Source organism: Heterocephalus glaber, unplaced genomic scaffold, assembly GCF_053883595.1.
Source record: "Heterocephalus glaber isolate CG9 unplaced genomic scaffold, H.glaber_assembly_v1.0 deba00001613, whole genome shotgun sequence".
Taxonomy (NCBI): domain Eukaryota; kingdom Metazoa; phylum Chordata; class Mammalia; order Rodentia; family Bathyergidae; genus Heterocephalus; species Heterocephalus glaber.
The window spans coordinates 11,568,105-11,587,595 of NW_028258384.1; the positions used below are offsets into that span (position 1 = coordinate 11,568,105).

At 35.8% G+C, this 19,491-nt stretch overlaps 1 protein-coding gene and 1 pseudogene across 5 annotated transcripts in view; both read left to right on the forward strand.

Annotated features, from left to right (window-relative positions):
* The window catches only part of Apool (apolipoprotein O like), a 121,338-nt gene extending 119,448 nt beyond the window's left edge, over nt 1-1,890 (forward strand). For all 5 annotated transcript variants that reach the window (XM_004868882.4, XM_087196638.1, XM_021247658.2 and 2 more), the window contains one exon: nt 1,352-1,890. In XM_004868882.4, coding sequence (XP_004868939.1) covers nt 1,352-1,440 — 89 coding nt within the window. In that variant the 3' untranslated portion in view covers nt 1,441-1,890. The remainder of the gene's footprint in view (nt 1-1,351) is intronic.
* A 113-nt stretch (nt 1,891-2,003) lies between these two features.
* On the forward strand, nt 2,004-11,431 carry LOC147822483 (muskelin pseudogene; annotated as a pseudogene).
* Nucleotides 11,432-19,491: the final 8,060 nt, after the last annotated feature.

A 19,491-nucleotide genomic window follows, 5' to 3' on the forward strand; every position in this document is an offset into this window, starting at 1 on the left:
AGGAGTCAATCTCCATCTCATTCATTCCATCATTAACCTTTAACAGGTTAAATGCCCTCTTCCTTGAAATGGTCTCTTCACTTGGCCTGTAGGATATCACTACTTTTGGTTCTCTTACCTTACTGACTGGCCTATCCTTCCCAGTCTTCTCTGTTACATTCTTTTTTTTTTTTTTGGTACCAGGGATCGAACTCGGGTCCTTGTGCTTGCGCAGCAGGTGGCAAAACCACTGAGCTAAATCCCCAGGCCTCTGTTACATTCTTCTAATCTTAGAAGATTAAAAAGTTGAATTATCTAAAAGACTTCTTTCTTGGACATCTGTGACTATATAGGATCTCAAAGAGTTGGAGTATCCAAAAGGCTTCTTTCATGTACATTTTTGATTATATGTTTTCATATACTACCACAATTTGAAATGCTATATATCCGCAAGACTGTAAAATTAATAAACTAATCAAGGCCTCCTATGAGCTCTGTAGACTTACATTCCTAGCTGCCTACTTAGCACTTATACTCAGTGATTTAGTAAGCAATTCAAATTTAACATCTAAAAGTGAACATTTCATTTGCTTTGCCACAAACCTGCTCCTCCCATATTTTGTCCTCAGTAATTGCCAACTCCATTCTTCCAGTTTCTTAAATAGTCTCTCTCACATCTCATATTCAATTTATTTAGGAAATACTATCCATTCTACCTTCAAAATTACTGTGAATCTAATACCTTTTCACCACCTCCACTTCCATCACCCTAAACAAAGCCTTCAGCCTTTCTTCCAGTATACTGTACTCATTTTTTAATTGGCCTCTCTGACTGTTATTCCCCTATGGTTTCGTTTCCATACCCAAGAATGATCTTAACATTGAGTCACTCCCAATCAGAATTGCCCTGTAGCTTCTTATTTCAATTAAAAGTTAAAATCCTTGAAACTAGCTGTGAGACGTAGCCTGATCATGTGTCCTGTCACTCATACATCTTGTCTGTTGCCATATTGGTTTCTCAGACATCCCTTGGGTCCATTATACTTCCCATCAGCTCATCTTGAAGATATCTATAGGGCACACACTCTCATCTCCTTAAAGTCTTTGCTCAAATATGACATTTCCAGAAAGCTTTCCCTAGCCACCCTATTTAAAATTCCAAATCACCCCCAAACTCGATATGCTTCCTGCTGCTTTGTTGTTCTGAATAGCATTTACCATCTGATATATATTTTACACAGATTATTGTCTGTCTCAACCAACTTGAATGTTAGGCCCATATTTGCAGTTGTTTTTATGACTTTGTTCACTGCTGTATTCTTAGTACAGAAATTTTGTTAAATAACTGTTTTTTCCACTTAATATTTATCAGGTGCTACCATGTTTATGCCTGACCCCAAACTCATGGATCATGGGCAATCCTATCCAGAAGATGAAGATATGTACAGCACTAGAAGCTGAAATCGACTGCATAAAGAACTACAAAATGTGGGAAGTTGCAAATAATGATGAAAAAAATCATGTGATGGGTAACTGACATACACAATATAACTTAAATGAAGTTTTTCCTTGACATCTTCCGATGTACAGTTTGACCAGTCATATAAGTGATTAACACAAAGTCTGAATGCAAGCCAAACTATTAAATGATTGATTGATACAGGTTGAAATATTAGTTCGCTGATTTGATGAGTTTCAGTGATTTATTAGAAAGCAAAAAAAGCAATGATAAACACCAATGAGGTTAAAATCTGAATGTATATATGTATATATATATATATATGTTTATATATATACATTTATATGTGTTTTAAATTTTCAAAATGCCAATTTAGAATGGTGTGTGGAAGGATATGTTTATTTTTTTTTCCATTTCTCTGAGCTGAAATAAAAAATCCAAGTGTTACAACATGTGGGCTTGGCTTTGTCTTTTTGTTTTATTAATGCTAACTCCTCTTAAATGTCTGAAGACATCTCTAAGAAGACCTACAGTATGTGTCATAGACCACTAATGCTAGTCTATTGGTTCCTTGGTGGCTTACTATTCTGTCCCCCAGGAGATGTATTACAAACCATTTATTCTTCTCAAGCCTCAAACACCTGTCAAAGTTGGCACTGCTTCCTATTTTATCAAGTAAAATTACTAGACATGGCCATTTGCAATTACTTGCCATTTGCCTTTTGCCTTAGCTCTTTTCAGCCATGCATCCTCCTTTCCTAAGGTTAATGCTTCCATTTATTTTCCTCATCACCTTCCTTCCCATCTTTTTTAGAGCCATCTTTCATCATGTTTAATCTCATCCTCCTCTTTTCACTTGTTTCCTCAACCTCTAAAAAGATTGAGCTCTTCTCTATACAAAAGCAATAATAATAAAAGACAGAACATTTCCTTAACTTTACCTCTTCCCTCAATGTATCTTTTCTCTGTAATTTCCTCCTGTGATTTCAATGTTTCTTTAAAAAGTAATGTCCCTGTCTTTCAGTTTTGTCTACTTTCCAACATCCTGGCATCTATATCTACTTGAATCTTTATGTAACTATTGACTAGCTACCACTCCTCCCCTTGCTTTCTGTTATTTCTGCTTTTCTTGTTTGTTTGTTTTCTCTTGCTCTGAATCCCTTAAATGGTGAGCCTTTTCAGCTTGCATCACTTATGATCTGCTTTTCATTCTATATACTGTCTCATTTTCATTCAACTAACTTCACTGGCTTCAGCCACCATATGTCATTATTCATATTTCCAGCCTCTTTATTTCTCTAGTGCTGCAGACTTATTTCTCTAATTATTTATTAGTTTTACCCACCTAACACCTTATCGATATCTCAATGTCAGTATGCCTAAAACTAAATTGTGTCTAGTTCTTTCTCCATACTTTTTATTTCTCAAATGTATTCTACCTCATCCAATTCTGTCATCATTTATTGTCAAGATTGTATAATCACTTGGGTTATCTCAATAGTTTTCTGGCTGATCTCAATTTTTCTCTCTCCATAATGTGTTCTGTTTGCAAAAAACCAGTTAACAATAGCTTAAATATCTAAAGCATGGATATTAGGCAGTATGGGATTGCTACAATAAATCATTAATGCCATCAAGGAACTAGACTTTTTCACTTTCTGATCTTGATAGCATGGTTGTTTGTCACTTCATTTCACAGGATGACTATTTTACCTCTGGGGAACCCACACACATTCACAGTAGGAAGAGGCAGGCCAAAATGTGGAAAAGATGCTTCTGGTTCCTTTTAATTAAAAATGAAATGTTTTCTTAGAACCTCCGCAGAAGAATTCTGTGTATATCTAAACCAGAACTTTATATAGCCACATGATTAGTTCAAGAAATATAGGGAAATTGTTTCATCCTGCATTTTAAAGGCAATGGGTAAGAGGTTAGGAATGGATTTTGAGTTTGAGCTAAAATACATTGACACATGGGCTAGGAGAGTTGGTATTAGATATATTCCTGGAAACGGTTATGTATAGTAGTCTTTGAAAGCTTCGGTAGCTCATTATTGCCTATAGAATACAATAAAAACTCCTTAGAATGACATGTAAGGGCCTTTATATGTGATCCAAGCTCATTCTCATCTTCCTTCTTTCTCCCTACCACCCTGCTTCCAATTTGTTATATTTATGACATGCCTCTTGCTTAATGAATATACTTTACTCTTTATGTCTCTTGTTCTCTGCCTGTGTTAATGTTTGCTGTTAAAATATTCTCGAGTCTCACTCCACATTCTAACTTCCTATCTATCCTTCGGATCCAATTCCATTATCACCTTTGTCAATTTTCCAAGATAGAATGTCTGTGTTCTCTCCTCCACATTCCCTTGAATGTGGTATTTATAGATATGAGGGCCACACAATTTATTATATATTATTATGTATTTTTCTCACAAGTTTTTTTGGGGGTATGACTGAATTATTCTCTTGTGCCTATGAAATACCTGCTCTATAGCAAGAACTCATATGTTCTGCCATGGTAGTTGCTGCTGGTTATAGGAACAAAAATAATTAAAATTCTATGAAGGACTTATCTACCTGAAAAGAGACATATATACAAATAATAGTATTGAATGTGGTATCTGCCCTAAGAATAATATAACAAAGAGGTATAGATGTTCAGAGATGGAATGTAGTTCTGAGATATCATTAAGGAAGAATATGTGAGCTTCTCACGATGAGGAATCAGTTCACTTGCTAGTTTTTCACAAGTAAGCTTTTTAGAATTTAACCCCAGTATGTCAAAAGAATTTTTTTAAACCTCAGCTGTTTCTATGTGGACATATGCATATTTTATCAAATATAAAACATCATAAACTTTTTAAAATGTTGCCAGTTGATCATTACACTTATCTTATTTTTAGGTACACTAAAATATGAAAAAATCAGCATTCTAAATTTGAGGAAATGTGGTAGGTAAAAAAAATTAATAGCCCAAAGCCAAGTATGAGTGATTTTGTAATTAATTTACTCTTTCAGATTATCAGCACTGCTACTAGCCATTAGTATATTAGTTTGGATAATGGAGAGTTGATTGAATCTTCAAATTCTGTCTCAAAGTAAAAGATATACAGATCTGCTCAAAGCAGAGTATTATGATCCCTTGCTATATTATACAATATTCAGTCAAACTGCTATTACACTCAGGTGACATTCAAATGTTAAAGCATATGTGGGGATGAGTTCTTACAAGGCCTTTTTCATTCTTCCCCTGCCATGTCCATGAGTTCTCCTCTGTTTAACCTGAACAGATGCCAGCCCTCTTTGGAGGAAATGTATAAAGACCCTCAACAAATATATTATTAAATAGAAGTCTGGTTCCAATTGATGACAAGGGAGTACATGCAGTTACATTGACATCATGGTTATCCCAGGATTTAGCTCAGTGGTTCTGCTGCCTGTCTCAAAAGCACAAGGTCCCGAGTTCGATTGCCAGTATACACAAAAAAAAACCCCTCCAGATCTAAAGAAACAAATAGATTAAATATCCAATAATGTTCATGGCCAGCTTGAACTACACAGTGAGACCGTGTCTCAAAACAAAAAAAAGCCCCAGTGCCAAAGAGCAGAGCTGCCCCCAGCGCAGAGGAGGTAGACCTTCCAGCCCGCTGTACCACACCCCCCCCAGCACTGAGGAGGTGAGCACATGATATACTAAATGGTCAAAAACTGAAATCCTTCACACTAAAATCAGGAACAAGACAAGGATGTACACTATCACCACTCTTGTTCAAAATACAGTCTTGGAAACAACCATAGCAATTAGACAAGAGAAAGAAAAGGAATAAAGATAGGAAATGAAGTCAAATTGTCATTATTTGCAGATGACATGACACTCTATATAGAAGACCCCAAGATCTCCACCAAAAGTCTTCTACACTTAGTAACAAAATTCAGTCAAGTAGCTGGTTACAAGGTCAACACACAAAAATCAATAGCTTTCCTTTACATGAACCACAGACTCACTGAGAAATAGGGCAAACAATTCCTTTCACAATGGCCTCCAAGAAACTGAAATTCCTAGGAATCAACCTAACAAAAGAAATCAAAGACCTCTTCTGTGAAAACTAGCACTCTAAAAGAGAGATTGAAGATGACATCAGAAAATGGAAGACATCCCTTGATCCTGGGTAGGAAGAATCAACATAGTGAAAATGGCCATACTTCCAAAATTGCTATATAGATTCAATGCAATCCCAATTGAAATCCCAGCAGCATACTTCATGGACCTTGAGAAAACAATCCATAGAATCATTTGGAACAAGAAGAGACCTAGAATAGCAAAAGCAATTGTAGGCAACAGAGACATGGCAGGGGGTATCACAACCCCCAACCTGAAACTATACTATAAAGCTACTGTGATAAAAACAGCTTGGTACTGGCAAAGAAATAGACGTGAGGACCAGTGAAACAAATTAGAAGATGTAGCAACAACTCCAGACACACTCAGCCACCTCATCTTTGACAAAGGAGCTAAATACCCTCACTGCAGGGAAGATAGCCTCTTTAATAAATGGTGCTGGAAAAACTGGGTTTCAACTTGCCAAAGATTACAACTAGACCTGTATCTCTCACCATGCACTAAACTAAAATCAAAATGGATTAAAGATCTAAATATTAAAACAAACACTGAACCGGCTGGAACAGAGGTCAGATAGAACTCTTGAAGACATTGGTGTAGGAAAAGATTTATGAACAAAACCTCAATTGCCTGTGAACTAGCACAAACAATCAACAAGTGGGATCTCTTCTTATTAAAAAGCTGCACAGCAAGAGAAAACACCAACAGTGTGAAAAGACAACCCACAATGTGGGAAAAAAGTTTCACCTGCTGTTCCTCAGGTAAAGGTCTACTATCTACAATCTATGAAGAACTTAAAAATATCGACCCCCCAAATTTAAAGACCCAATCCAAAAAATGGGAATCTGGAATGACCAGACATTTCTCAGACAAAGAAGTAGAAATAACAAATAAATACATGAAAAAATGTTCAACATCACTGGTCATTCGAGAGATGCAAATGAAAACAATGCTGAGATTCCACCTCACTCCAGAAAGAATGGCTGCTATCATGAAATCAACCAATAACAAATGGTGGGCTGTGGGGAAAGAAGAACCCTGCTCCACTGCTGGTGAGAATGTAGACTGGTGCAACCACTGTGGAAATCAGTATGGAGATACCTCAAAGAACTAGGACTGGTAGTCCCATCTGACCCAGCTATTCCCCTGCTGGGTGTCTTCCCCAAAGACTTAAAAGAATCATACCACAGTGATATATGTACACCCATGTTCATAGTATCACAATTTGTGATAGCTAAAACTTGGAAGCAGCCCAATTGCCCATCAACTGGTAACTGAAAGTGTAAATAAGGATTAAAAGGTATAATAGATCATGTGAAACAGGAAGAAAAGGGGCAAAGGGGAAGAGGAAGTGGGAGGGGTAGTGGAAAGGAAATTACAAAATGAAATTAATATGAGAAAAAAATGGAAATAAAGTCTTTTAAAGGGATGGAGGGGATTAAGGGAGGGCAGAGGAATGGGGAAAAAGTAAGAACCAAGAGAGATTATGTAAAGGTGCAAATTTCCAATGATGAATGTCATTATATTGTATACCTAAAATGCACCAATAAAATTAATTAAAAGAAAAAAGAATGAAAAACAAAAAAATGGAATAGTAAAAAAAATTTCATCTAAAATAGCTGAAGTTGCTATACTAATCAATATTTGGAAAAAAAGATTTTAAAACTATTGTAAAACACACAGACATCATGTAATAATAAAAGGGTCAATTCACCAAGCAGATAATAGTATGTATGAACATGCAACAAATATCACAGCTCCAAAATATGAAACAAGCATTGATACAACTGAAGGGAGAAATACACAACAATACCGTAATAATAGATTTCAATATCCCATTTTCAATAATGTATACCAGTAGATAGAAGATAAATAAGGCTTGGGTAATGCTATAGACAAATTGGACTTAACAGACATATACAAAACACCCCGAAAAAAACCAGAATACACATTTTTCTTAAGTGTACATGGAATGTTCTCCAAGATAGAACATATATTAGCCACAAAACAAGGTTTGATAAATTTTAAAAGACTGAGCTCATGCACAATATTTTTTCTAATTACAATGGGATGAAATCAGTACCAGAAAAAACTGAAATTCACAAATGCATGAAAATTAACACACTTGTAAATAATTAACCGAAGAAATTACAAGGGAAATTAGAAGATACTGAGAGATTAATGAAATTGAAAGCACAGCACACAAAACCCTATGAGGTCCAAGGAAAACAGTGCTTACATTGTATACGGCTATACTAGTCTACATTTTGAAAAGAAAGATCTCAAATGATAAACTCAGTCCTTAAGAAAGTAGAAAAGGAAGTGCAAACTAGGTCTAAAGCTTGCAGAAGGGAGCTAGCTAATCAAAATTAGCAGAAATAGGAATATAAGCCACGATGGAGTCAGACCATGTTTATTTGTTTGGTGGTTTTAATGGAACACAAGGTTGTGCTGACTTCTGGGCATATAGTGTGAAGGAGAATCAGTGGATATATATCTCTAGAGCTGAAAAAGAATGGCCCAAGTGCCAGATCATGTCATAAAAATGTGCATTGATGTTCAATGGAGGCAAACTTTAAGATGTTATTAGGACTCCTCTGTGAGGAACAGCAAATCTCTAAAAAGTGATTTCTACCTTAGGACATTGACACAAACACATGGATGTTACTAAGTGAAGATACTGCTGCTGACAGAGGACTCAAATTGGTGTTGGATCATCAGATGTATGGATTCAGAAAAACATGATCTACACCTTTGGTGGTAGAATTTTGACATGTAATGGCAGCGTAGATGACAGCAGAACCAGTGTAATGCAATTCAGTGTGTTGTTTGCTTTCAACTGTCAATGTCAAACCTGGAAATTTCTTCGAGAGGACTCCTGTAATGCTGGGCCTGAGGACATACAATCTCAGATAAGACACTGCATGATATTCCACTCAAAAATCATTGCTTATATGTATTTGCTGGCCAGAGATCAAAAACCTATTTGAGTAATTTTTTTAGTTATGATATGGACTCTGATTATATAGACATAATATCAGATGGCACCAAGAAAGACTCTGGGATGGTTCCAATGATAGGATTCAAACAGAGAGTGACTATCAATCCAGAACTGAATAAAATACATATCTTATGTGGACTCAGCAAAGACAAGGAAAAGAGAGGAGAGAATGTCAGAGATTCATTCTGGATTTATGACATTGTGAAGAAGTTGGTCTTGCATCTTGATCAAGCTGCAAAGTATAATCCAAGTAAAAGTCTACAGGAGGAAGATCCATGTCCAAAATTTGCCTGTCTGCTTCTTTATTTCATTACTTATTTGGTGAGCATCCAGGAAAATCTTGTTCTTCAAAGATGAGACTTGATGACTTCTGGTCACTGAAGCTGTCGACCTTCAAAAGATTACTTACTGAGGCACTGCAAGTACCTCATAAGAAAACACAGGTCTGAAGAAAAGGCCCAAACTGATCCTCCTAGTTTTCTAAAATATTTGCAAAATGATCTTTATATAGAAGGATTATTCAGACCCAGAAGAGACACAAGAGTTCCAGCTCCTAGTTTCTGCTCTATTCAAATCTGGTTCAGATTTCACAGCTTTAGCTTTTCAGATGTGGAGCACACGTATGCTCAAAGAACTCAGCTCTTTGACACCTTAGTAAATTTCTTTCCTGACAGCATGACTCCTCCTAAAGGCAATCTGGTAGACCTCATTACACTGTAACTGAAGAGTCACTGGGCACACAAGTGGAGAATAGGAGTTAGTGTTAGTGTTTGGATCACAGCTCTGTTGACCAAAGTGAAGCTTCAGTGATTGAGGACTGCACCAGAGTATTGAAGGGATCTTTACCATCACAAGCTTTAACCCTCTTCCTTCATACCTGACCTCAACCTAATTCTCCTCATCATATTTCTAAATTAGACTAATAAAGTGAAACTGGTATTCTTTCAAAAAATTATCAGAAATAAATAAAGTGGATAAAATTGATGAAACTATAAGTTGGTTATTTGAAAAGCTCAACAAAATTAATAGCTAGCGGCCAGGATTTTAGCTTAGTGGTTCTGCTGCCTGCCTCACAAGTGCAAGGTCCTGAGTTCGATCCCCAGTACCAAAAAAAAGAAATTGATAGCTAGATTGAACAAGAAAGAAAAAGAGGTTGCCAATACTAAAGTCAGAAATGAAATTGTGGCATAACTACATTAAATGCGGACATAGTCATGCAACATATGGTATCTATCCATTAGTCATTTGGTAAACATCTTGGCTATCAAATCAACTTTTATGGTATTACAGTACTTATGTTCAGAGAATCCTTATTTTACTTAACAAAGATTCCAAAAATACAAGAGTAGTGATGCTGAAAGTTTTATTTCAGTACATTGTTATGATTATTCTTATTATTATTGTTAATCTTTTACCATGCCTAATTTATAAATTAAACTTTGTCATAATTATGTATAGGAAAAAGCATTATATCTAATGCTTTGGTACTGTCCATAGTTTTAGGAAACTACTGAGGGTTTTGGAACATATCCACTGCAGATAAGGCATAGACTACTGTATACTGAAAACTACAATGTAGTGCTGAGATAAATTAATACCTAAATACATTGACAGCCCATATACATGGATATAAATTCTTAACATTGTTAGGATGTCAATACTGCCCAAAGTGATTTGTATATTCAATGTCATCTATTAAAATTCCAATGTGATTTTTTTAATAGAAACTGAAAAACTGATCCTCAAATTATGTGGAATTCAAATGGGCACCAAATAGCCTAAATAACCTTAAAAATAGAAAAAGTTGAAGAATTTATACATCCTTACTTTGAAACTAATTGCAAATTTACAATAATTAAAAAACACCATGATAATGGCAAAAGAACAGATATCTAGACCAACAGAACAGAATACAGAGCCGCCAAATAATCATGTATCTGGTCAATTGATTTTGTCAAGGATAACAATGCAATTCATTGAGGAAAAGACTGCCTTTTTAACAAATAGTGCTGGGAAAACTGTATATCCACATGCAAAATAACAAATTTGGAACCCTACTTGACATCAAATACAAAATTTAACTTTGGAATGGATCAAAGACCAACACAGTGCTAAAACTTAAAACTCTTCTTAAAAGAGCCTAGAAAATCATCTTCAGAACATTGGTTGTGACAATAATTTCTTAAATATGACACCAAACATAGACAATAAAGAAAAAAAAAGACAAATTGGACTTTATCAAGTTAAAGCCTTTTATATGTAATATGCTATCAAAGGAGTAAAAGACCCTACATGGAAAAAATATTTTAAATCATATAAGGGATTAATATACAGAGCATATTAAGAACTTCTACAACTCAACAATAAAAACAACTCAAATATGAGCAAAAGACATAGACATTTCTCAAAGTAGATATACAAAAGGCCCATAAATGCATGAAAAGATGCTCAGCATCACTAATAATTAGGGCAATGCAAATCAAAATCACACAGTTCACACACCTATTAACATTATCCAAAAACAAAATAATAAAAAAAAACCCAAACCAGAAATAAATATAGGTGAGTATGTAGATCAATTGGAACTCTTGTGCATTGCATTGCTGATGAGAATATAAAATGGTGCAATTGCTGTGGAAAACATTAAGGTGGTTTCTAAAAAAAAAGCATAGAATTGCTGTATAGTTTTGCAATTCCATTTCTATGTGTCCAAAATAATTCAAAACAAGAAGTCGGACGGATAACTTGTACACCAGTGTTTCATAGCAATGTTGTTAGAAGTCCAAAGGTGGAAATCCAAACACCCATTCATGGGTGAGTGGATAAACAAAGTCATATATATATATATATATATATGTGTGTGTGTGTGTGTGTGTGTGTGTGTGTGTGTGTGTGTCATATATACATATGTGTACATACATATATATATATATATATATATATATGAATGTTATTCAGCCTTTCAAAACAATGAAATTATGATACAGGCTGCAACTTGGATGAATGTTTAAAGCATTATAAGTGAAATAAGCCAGGCATACTAAGTCAAATATTATGTGTTTCCAGTCATATGAGGTATCTAGAAGAGGCATATTAATAGAGCCAGGAAGTAAAATAATGGTTACCAAGATCTGAGGAGAGGACAGCAATTAGAAGTTATAGTTTAATAGTTGCAGAGTTTCAGTTTAGAATAATGACAAAGTTCTGGAGATGAGTAATGATAATACAACTGAATATATTTATGACCACCAAATTGTAGACTTACTAATAGTTAAAATTATATATGCTAGGTATATTTTCCCATAATTTTTCAAAGTCTGCACTAATAGGCAAAAGTAAAAAATAAAATCAAATATTGCACCTGCTTCTATACAAGTACACAAGGGATTTTAAAATGAAGACAGGACTGAGGATATTATGAAGTTACCACAAATCAAAGATACACTGAAATCCTAAGCCTGGATCTTGTTACTGTTTTGTTGTTGTTTATGAACTATTTTTCTAACCACAGCAAAATAAGTATTATCTCAAGACGATAATAGTATTTAATTTTTTACCACTTTTTTGCGTGTCCATTACTTTCAATTGTGTGTATCTTAGTATTTACTTTAAAGCAACTGTGATAGTTAAGCTTAATTGTTACCTTGATTGACTTAGGAGCTCCTTAGGGAATTATGAGAGCACACTTCTGGGTGTGTATGGGAGGGTCATGGAAGTGTGGCCTTGGGTGCTATATATAGTCCCTGACCCCTTCCTCTCTGGTTCTGTTCCTCTGTTCTGCTTCCCAGCCACATGGCAAAAGTAGCTTTGATGAGAAAAGCCCTTCTACAATGATGGTACCTTTGAAACTGTGAGCCAAACAAACATCTCCTTTAATTATAGGTATCAGGTATTCTGTCTCAGGGATGAAAAAGTTACTAATACACCAACAAAATTACTATTTAGTTGAAATTATGTGATGTTCATTATCAAGTATAAGAACATAAGACTCGTCACATGAGATGATGGATCCATGTGCAGTCCAGGGTTCTATTTGTGACTAGGACAGTAAGGCTGGTTAGTTTGGTCATTGCACAAAAAAGCCACAAGTCATCCTAACCTCATTCTGAATCTGTCACCCAATATCACAGTGAAACCATTTTTCTCCTTGGTAGAATGTTCTCTGATTACTACAAGCATTTTGCAGTATTCAGCTTCAAGGATTTATTCTTTATCCTACTCTGTGGTTGAGTAAAGAAGTCTCTTCATCTTTGCCATTTGTAATTTTATGCGCTTCAGTCATCTTTTCTCATAACCATTCTATTTACTGACTAAAAAAATTTCTAACCCACACCACATTGATATTGTTAGCTATCAAATGTAATAAATACTTTGAAAATATTTTAAATTACTTTTCTTTGTCCACTTCATTCTGCCAAACTTCTACCAAACTACTGGGTATTAAATTATTCTTTTTAGAACAATAATACTTCAGTTTTGAAAATCAATTGAAGTCTATTGCATCTGTAAAGGTGTAAATGCTGCTAAATATTAATTTCATGATAAAAATGGGAGAAATGTACAATGGTGGAACACTGAAATAGCTGTCAAATTTATGTCCCATACATGTAGATAGTATTAATGGCATCATTTTTACATACTAATGACAGCAGCTTCCACATATCCTAAGCACTAGTCCTGTGTGCATAGTCATGTTATTTTCTTGCTCTAATAATGCCACAAAAATATTTTACCTATTACTGTTGATGTCACTGCATCTAGCTTATCTTCATAGGCTGCTAATTCCTGTCAGTGTACAGAAAATTTTTAATTTATGATTTAATGAATTTTAATAATCATTACAAAGTTTTGTAATGGGCATATGATTTCTTAGAAGTGTTAAAATGAGTCAGATTTATTTCTAGTTATCTAGAAGCTTAAATTCAAAAACAGCAATGCAGCAAAAGAAGATAGATAGAAAGACAGATGCTGAGAATGTAGCTCAATGGTAAGCACTTACCTAACATGCACAAGGGCTTGGGTTTGATCCATAGCACATTTTCATTACAAAGCTTTCATAATGTTTTAATACGTATAACTGTGTCTTGCTTCAGCCACATATTTACTCCATAAGGAATATGGGCTGTTACTTTTATAATACTCTTTGTATGGAATTATTTAGGTTGTTCATCACACAAATAATTGCCTTCAGATCCACTGGATTTCAGCAGAATAATGATGGCTAGTAGATTTCCCCCTTTACTACACAGGAATGGTTTTTAAAAGTCCCATTAAGGTAAATATTTGCATAAGATTTTAACTTAGCTCTTTGTCTCCTGGCAGCAGTCTTTCGATAGATTTCTGGGACCCAAGAACTGTCTCAAATTATACAGAAAATTTTGTGGCCTGAATATTCTTTTGTAGGAAATCGGTTATAAGATTCTACAAATAGGTGTTGTCTTAGAAGCAACTAGCCTCCCTACTACAAAATCTTAAACACTAATACCCAAAATTTTGTTAGTTTACTTGATTAATCATTCCTTTTCCTTAAGATCCTCTTTTAAAGTTAAATCCAGCCAAGCATGGTGGTATATAACTACAATTGTGATAATGTGGGAGGCTGAGGTTGGAGGATCACAATTTCAAGCCCAGCCTGGGTAATTTAGCCACTTAGCGAGACTCTGACTGAAAAAACAAAAATATGTGTTTTTCAAAAGCCTAAGGATGTATGTTAACATGAAGGCCCTGGGTTCAATGCTCAGTACTGAGAGAGAGAGAGAGAGAGAGAGAGAGAGAGAGAGAGAGAGAGAGAGAGAGTCAGAGACACATAGAGAGACAGAGACAGAGTGTTAATATTTCTCCAGGAGAGACAACATATTTGGTCTCTAAAATTTTCATGAGGTGTTTCTCCCCTGACTCTGAGCATTTTACTTTTACTTGTAATTATATTGACATTGAACAATTACAAAAATCTTTTGACATATGTATTATAATCTTGATCTTAAATGTGGAAAAAATGAATATTAGAGAGGTTTAGTGACTTCTAGAAGGTTATGTACATGAGTCATAACAGGAAAGAACACTTCCTTCCTATATAACCCCTTTTTTCTCAGTTCTTGAGATCCTCAGCCTCTCTCTAGACTGCTTTCTGAAAAATAAAATCTTTCTATATGCAAACTAATTTCATTTTCAGCTGCCCAACCTAGCCTAGGCTCTGGATCTAACGTCTTTCACAAAAGGTTACTGTTGGGGAAATTCCCCAACAAAAAAGTCATCTATTCTTTCCTCCACATTCAGCTAAACAGAGATAGCATAAGCAAAGGTAGAAATTGGAAAAAGAGAGGGCTACCTAAGGGAGGCTATTAATGTCTCTAATTTGGGTTTGACTCCATCAGCAATCACAGCTACAAGCTTGGCTGTTTCAGCTTGTCAGTTAGCCTTTCCCTGCCAACAGACCAGAAGGGGAAGAAGAAAATTAACATGGAGAACTGTTATCTTACCTGCCAGGCACTGGCACTGCATCATAATGACATCATAATCCTGAAGCCACAATGCATGTATGTACATACCTGTATTCTCCCTACATGGTGACAAATGGGTGGGTCATATCCCACTTGACTTCCACTTTATTGTGTCCTAACAACTTAGGAGGCTGAAGCAAGAGGCTGGAAGGAATCCTAGAGTTTATCCTTGGCAGTCCCCCTAAGAATTCCTGATATTTTAACCAACCAATTCAGACACTTGCCCCAACCCACCACCATTTCGCCATGCCCCAGTACTCAAATAATTCACTTCCCAACTCCATCCTGCTTTTCACTTACAGTAAAAATTACAACACTTATAAGGATAGTCCCAATGAGATGTTCAAATCTCGAATGTAGAAAATGTTTCTTTAATAATAGCAACAGCTACCATTTATTGGGTTCTTTTTTATGACCTAGAGTCAGTGGGAAACACTTTACATTTTCTCTCTCAATCCTATAGCAATCCTGTTATCTTCAATTCTAAGGACCCTGACTCAAGAGATTTGGTAACCTGCTCAAGGACTTATGACACTTGGCAGAGAGGCAAAATTCAGACCCAGATCTGTCTGACCCCCTTTCCAAGATTTTTACCATCTCATGGTTCGGCCTCATATTCTCCTCATTCTTTACCCCATACCTGTGAGGTCAGTCTCATCCTTTTACTCATCAGCATTAAGACCTGAAGAGGCTCAAAACTGCCCAGAACTCATGTGCCTGTCTCTCCTTATTCCGTGGAGTTCCTTGGCATTAGAGGAGAGATGAAAGAGGGTAAAGGAAGCATAGTTCAGTTTGACTCCTAGCTTACTTTGTCCAAAATGTGTATTATATAATTGGCATTGATACTGTTTAAAATGATGTGTTTTATAATTTGACAGATATACCAGAGAGCCTTAGTTGAGGCTGCTGTCTCACACTTTGCTAAGGGTTTTACATGTAAGTTATTTTACTTAATCATCAAAGTAAAGTTCTGATATATCTACCATGGTTCCCTTTTTTTAATGAATAAACTGAAACTTAGATATATTAATTTATTTCCCCAAATCTAGTAAATACAAAAACGGGGATTGCATCCAAGACCCATTCAATGAATGGAAAAGTTCAAACAAGACTAGAGAGCTCAGTCACCATTAGGTCTATGCTAGCTATAAATAGTACAAAGAGAGCTCATGTCCTTATCATGATAGGCAAATCAAGTGTCACATCTCAGAACTTTGCCAAAGCTAACAAGTTTGATATAGGTACAATGCTGATCTTGATTCACAATTTTTGTAATAAAATGAGAGCTGAAATTTAATGAATACTTCCTGTGGTGTCAGGCACAGTCCTGTGTGTGTGTGTATGTGTGCACGCGCCAAAGTTCTAAGGAACATCTTACTAGTATTCACTCAGTTAATTTTCACAACAGTCCAGCAGTTGGGAAATATTATCTGTAATAATATGTTTTTTAAAAATCCTAAAATTCAGAGAGATTCAATAACTTGACATAGGACATACAGCTAAAAATCTATATAAAATAAAAAACTCAGTTATTTTTGCCCTTTGCTTGAAATGCTATTAAAGAACTAATAAAATTTTGTTGTTTGCTTTGCAAAATCAAACAATTTGCATAATTTACTGTGGGGATGGATGATGTTTGGGTTTTGCTTTATTAGACATACATATGTTGGGTTTCCAGTTGATGCCTTTGAAATTAGAAAATACAGTTTAGTGATCTAGAACTGGAAAATGAATGTCTTTTGCATTTTGACTCATAACCCTTTACATCTGTTGAAGACCAGTTAGTTGGTTGTTTTTTTGGTCGATGTTAGATTTCTCCTTAAAGAATATTGGGTTTAAACATTGTGCAACTCAACAAAATTTAAGGGAACACATATAAAATATATATTCTTATTTAAAATTACTTATAAGTGCAATTTGTACCATCTTGGAAACTCACAATGAGACTGCTTTCATCAGCCACTCAAAAATCCACTGTTGGGCCAGGGATTTAGCTCAGTGGCACCGCACCTTCCTCACAAGTGCAAGGTCCCAAGTTCGATCCCCGGTACCAAAAAAAAAAAAAAAGAATTCACTGTTAGTGATTCACTTTCAGAGAAAAAGTAGTTTTCAGAATATTTTTTAAAAGCTTGAGTAGTTAAGCATTGCCGTAAGGTGGCAGTGTTAGACAGTTTAGGAACTTAAAGTCAAAATGATAAATATTGTACACTTATATTTCATAAAAGTATAGATAGTAATGATATTTGAGGTTTTCTTCCAGATATCAATAAACTTATGAAAGTCTAATTTTAATCTTGACATATTTTATTAAAGATCTAGTCCAGGTAGTGAATTTTGTAAGCTGAGAACTTCCAAATTCTATTTCTAAAAAGTTCAAAATGTGCATATATTTGTTTACTCTTCTAAAATATTTTGACTTAATACAACATAAATTCACCCACTATAGATCTAAAAATATTGGCAATTATTTGCATTTAAACTCTGCTGAATATATATAATCTACTTCTCTGAGGACAGTAAATAAACTACATTACACATTCTGACCTCAGCTTGGTTTCTTCTAAATTAATATTTATAATTGAGAAAGGCATGTGTGTAATTTTCATCTATAGCAAGCACAGGTGAAATTTATAGGATTCTCTCTAACTTCCAAGTCATTATTTTTTCCTCTCCATTTTAAATTCATGTACTTTTTTCACCTCTGTAATGATGCAAACTGAAAGGAGGAAGGGAAAAGGGATGAGAAAGGTAAAGTTGGGGTGAAGGGGGCAGCTGACAAATGGGATATTTTCTGAAATAAAATTTAAAGTACTTTGGAGATACTCATCAGTAAGTATCAATTTTTAAATTAAGAGTTGATACATTTTATTAAAGAATATGTGCTGACTGTAAAAAATTTGGAAGAGACCATTGGTGTGTATAGATCCCGGCGAGCAGTGGTGCGGACCACAGCCATGAGGCTGCAGGCAGATCCCAGCCAGGGCTCTGCCCAGACACCCGTGGCTTGGGCACACAAGCCCAAGCCAAAGGCTGGCCCAGAAAAGAGCTGCACAGGTGCACAAGCATCAGCCAGAGGCCTGCCCCATATCATCAGTAAGTGGGTGGAGACCCTAGCCAGAAGCCTGCACAGACACCTGGGTCTGGGGTGCATGGCTCCCAGCTAAAGGCCCTCCCAGACAACAAATATATAGGGGGGCAGGCCTCAGCCAGAGACATGCCTGGGTACTATCCCTAGTGTGCACAGTGGCCAACCAGAAGCTTGACCAGACAACAGGTCAGCTCAGGGACCCAGAAGGCAATCATTTTTTTTTCTTTTTTTGGTACTGGGGATCGAACTCGGGACCTTGCACTTGTGTGGCAGGCGCTGGAACCACTGAACTAAATCCCCAGCCCAAGGCAACCATTTTTGAACCCAGGAATTGGTACACTGGTGAGCAGCAGAAAAAAGGTTGCTCGGGTCTTTCTGAGAATTGAAGACCACTGGGTGAACAAAACGTTGCCTCAAAAAAGCACACCAGACTGCATCTTTTGAAATGAGAAGACATGTAAATAAGTCTCAAAACAAGATTTCCAGATCACCCAAGGCAACCCCAAAGGGAAATGCGGTGGAACAATCTGATACTCTACCACCTGTACTCCCTGAATCGGCAATGAAAGAGGATCTGGAAAAAATGAAATCAGAAATAATTTCTAAGATAACAGAGATTATGCCCATAGTGCAAGACATGATTAATAAATCTAGAGCTGACATAGATTAAAAAAATGGAGCTGAGGAACATGATGGAAACAAATAGAATCCACAAAACAGATGCAAACAGATTTCCAGGAGATTAAAAACTCCATTGATGTTTATGCAGCAGAATGAGTGAGTGTGAAGATAGAATTTTAGATATAGAAGATAGGATTGCAATTAGTGACCGGGAAAAGAAAAAATTCTCAAAAATAGTAAGGGACCATGAGAAATCAATCCAGCAGCTGCTGGACAATGCAAAGAAGGAAAACATAAGACTGATCAGAGTCAATGAAGAAACAGGAGAGAGTGCAGCGGACATAAAAAAAAAAAAAAAAAACGTTCACAGAAGTAATAGCAGAAAACTTCCCAAATAGGGGAAAAGAATTTGACATACAGAGAAGTGAGGCACACAAGACTCCAACTAGCTGTGATAAAAAAAAATCTACACATAGACATATAATAGTTAAGATTCCAGAAACCCAACAGAAGAACAAAATTCTACAAGCAGTTAGAGAAAAGAAACAAATGACATACAAAGGAAACCCCAACAGAATCACAGCAGACTTCTCAGTGCAAACCCTCAAGGTAAGAAGAGCTTGGAGAGACATATTTCAAGCCCTAAAGGAAAACAGACTGAGCACAATTAAACAACCTTATGCTGAACCTCAAGCTACTAGAAAAAGAAGAGCAGGAC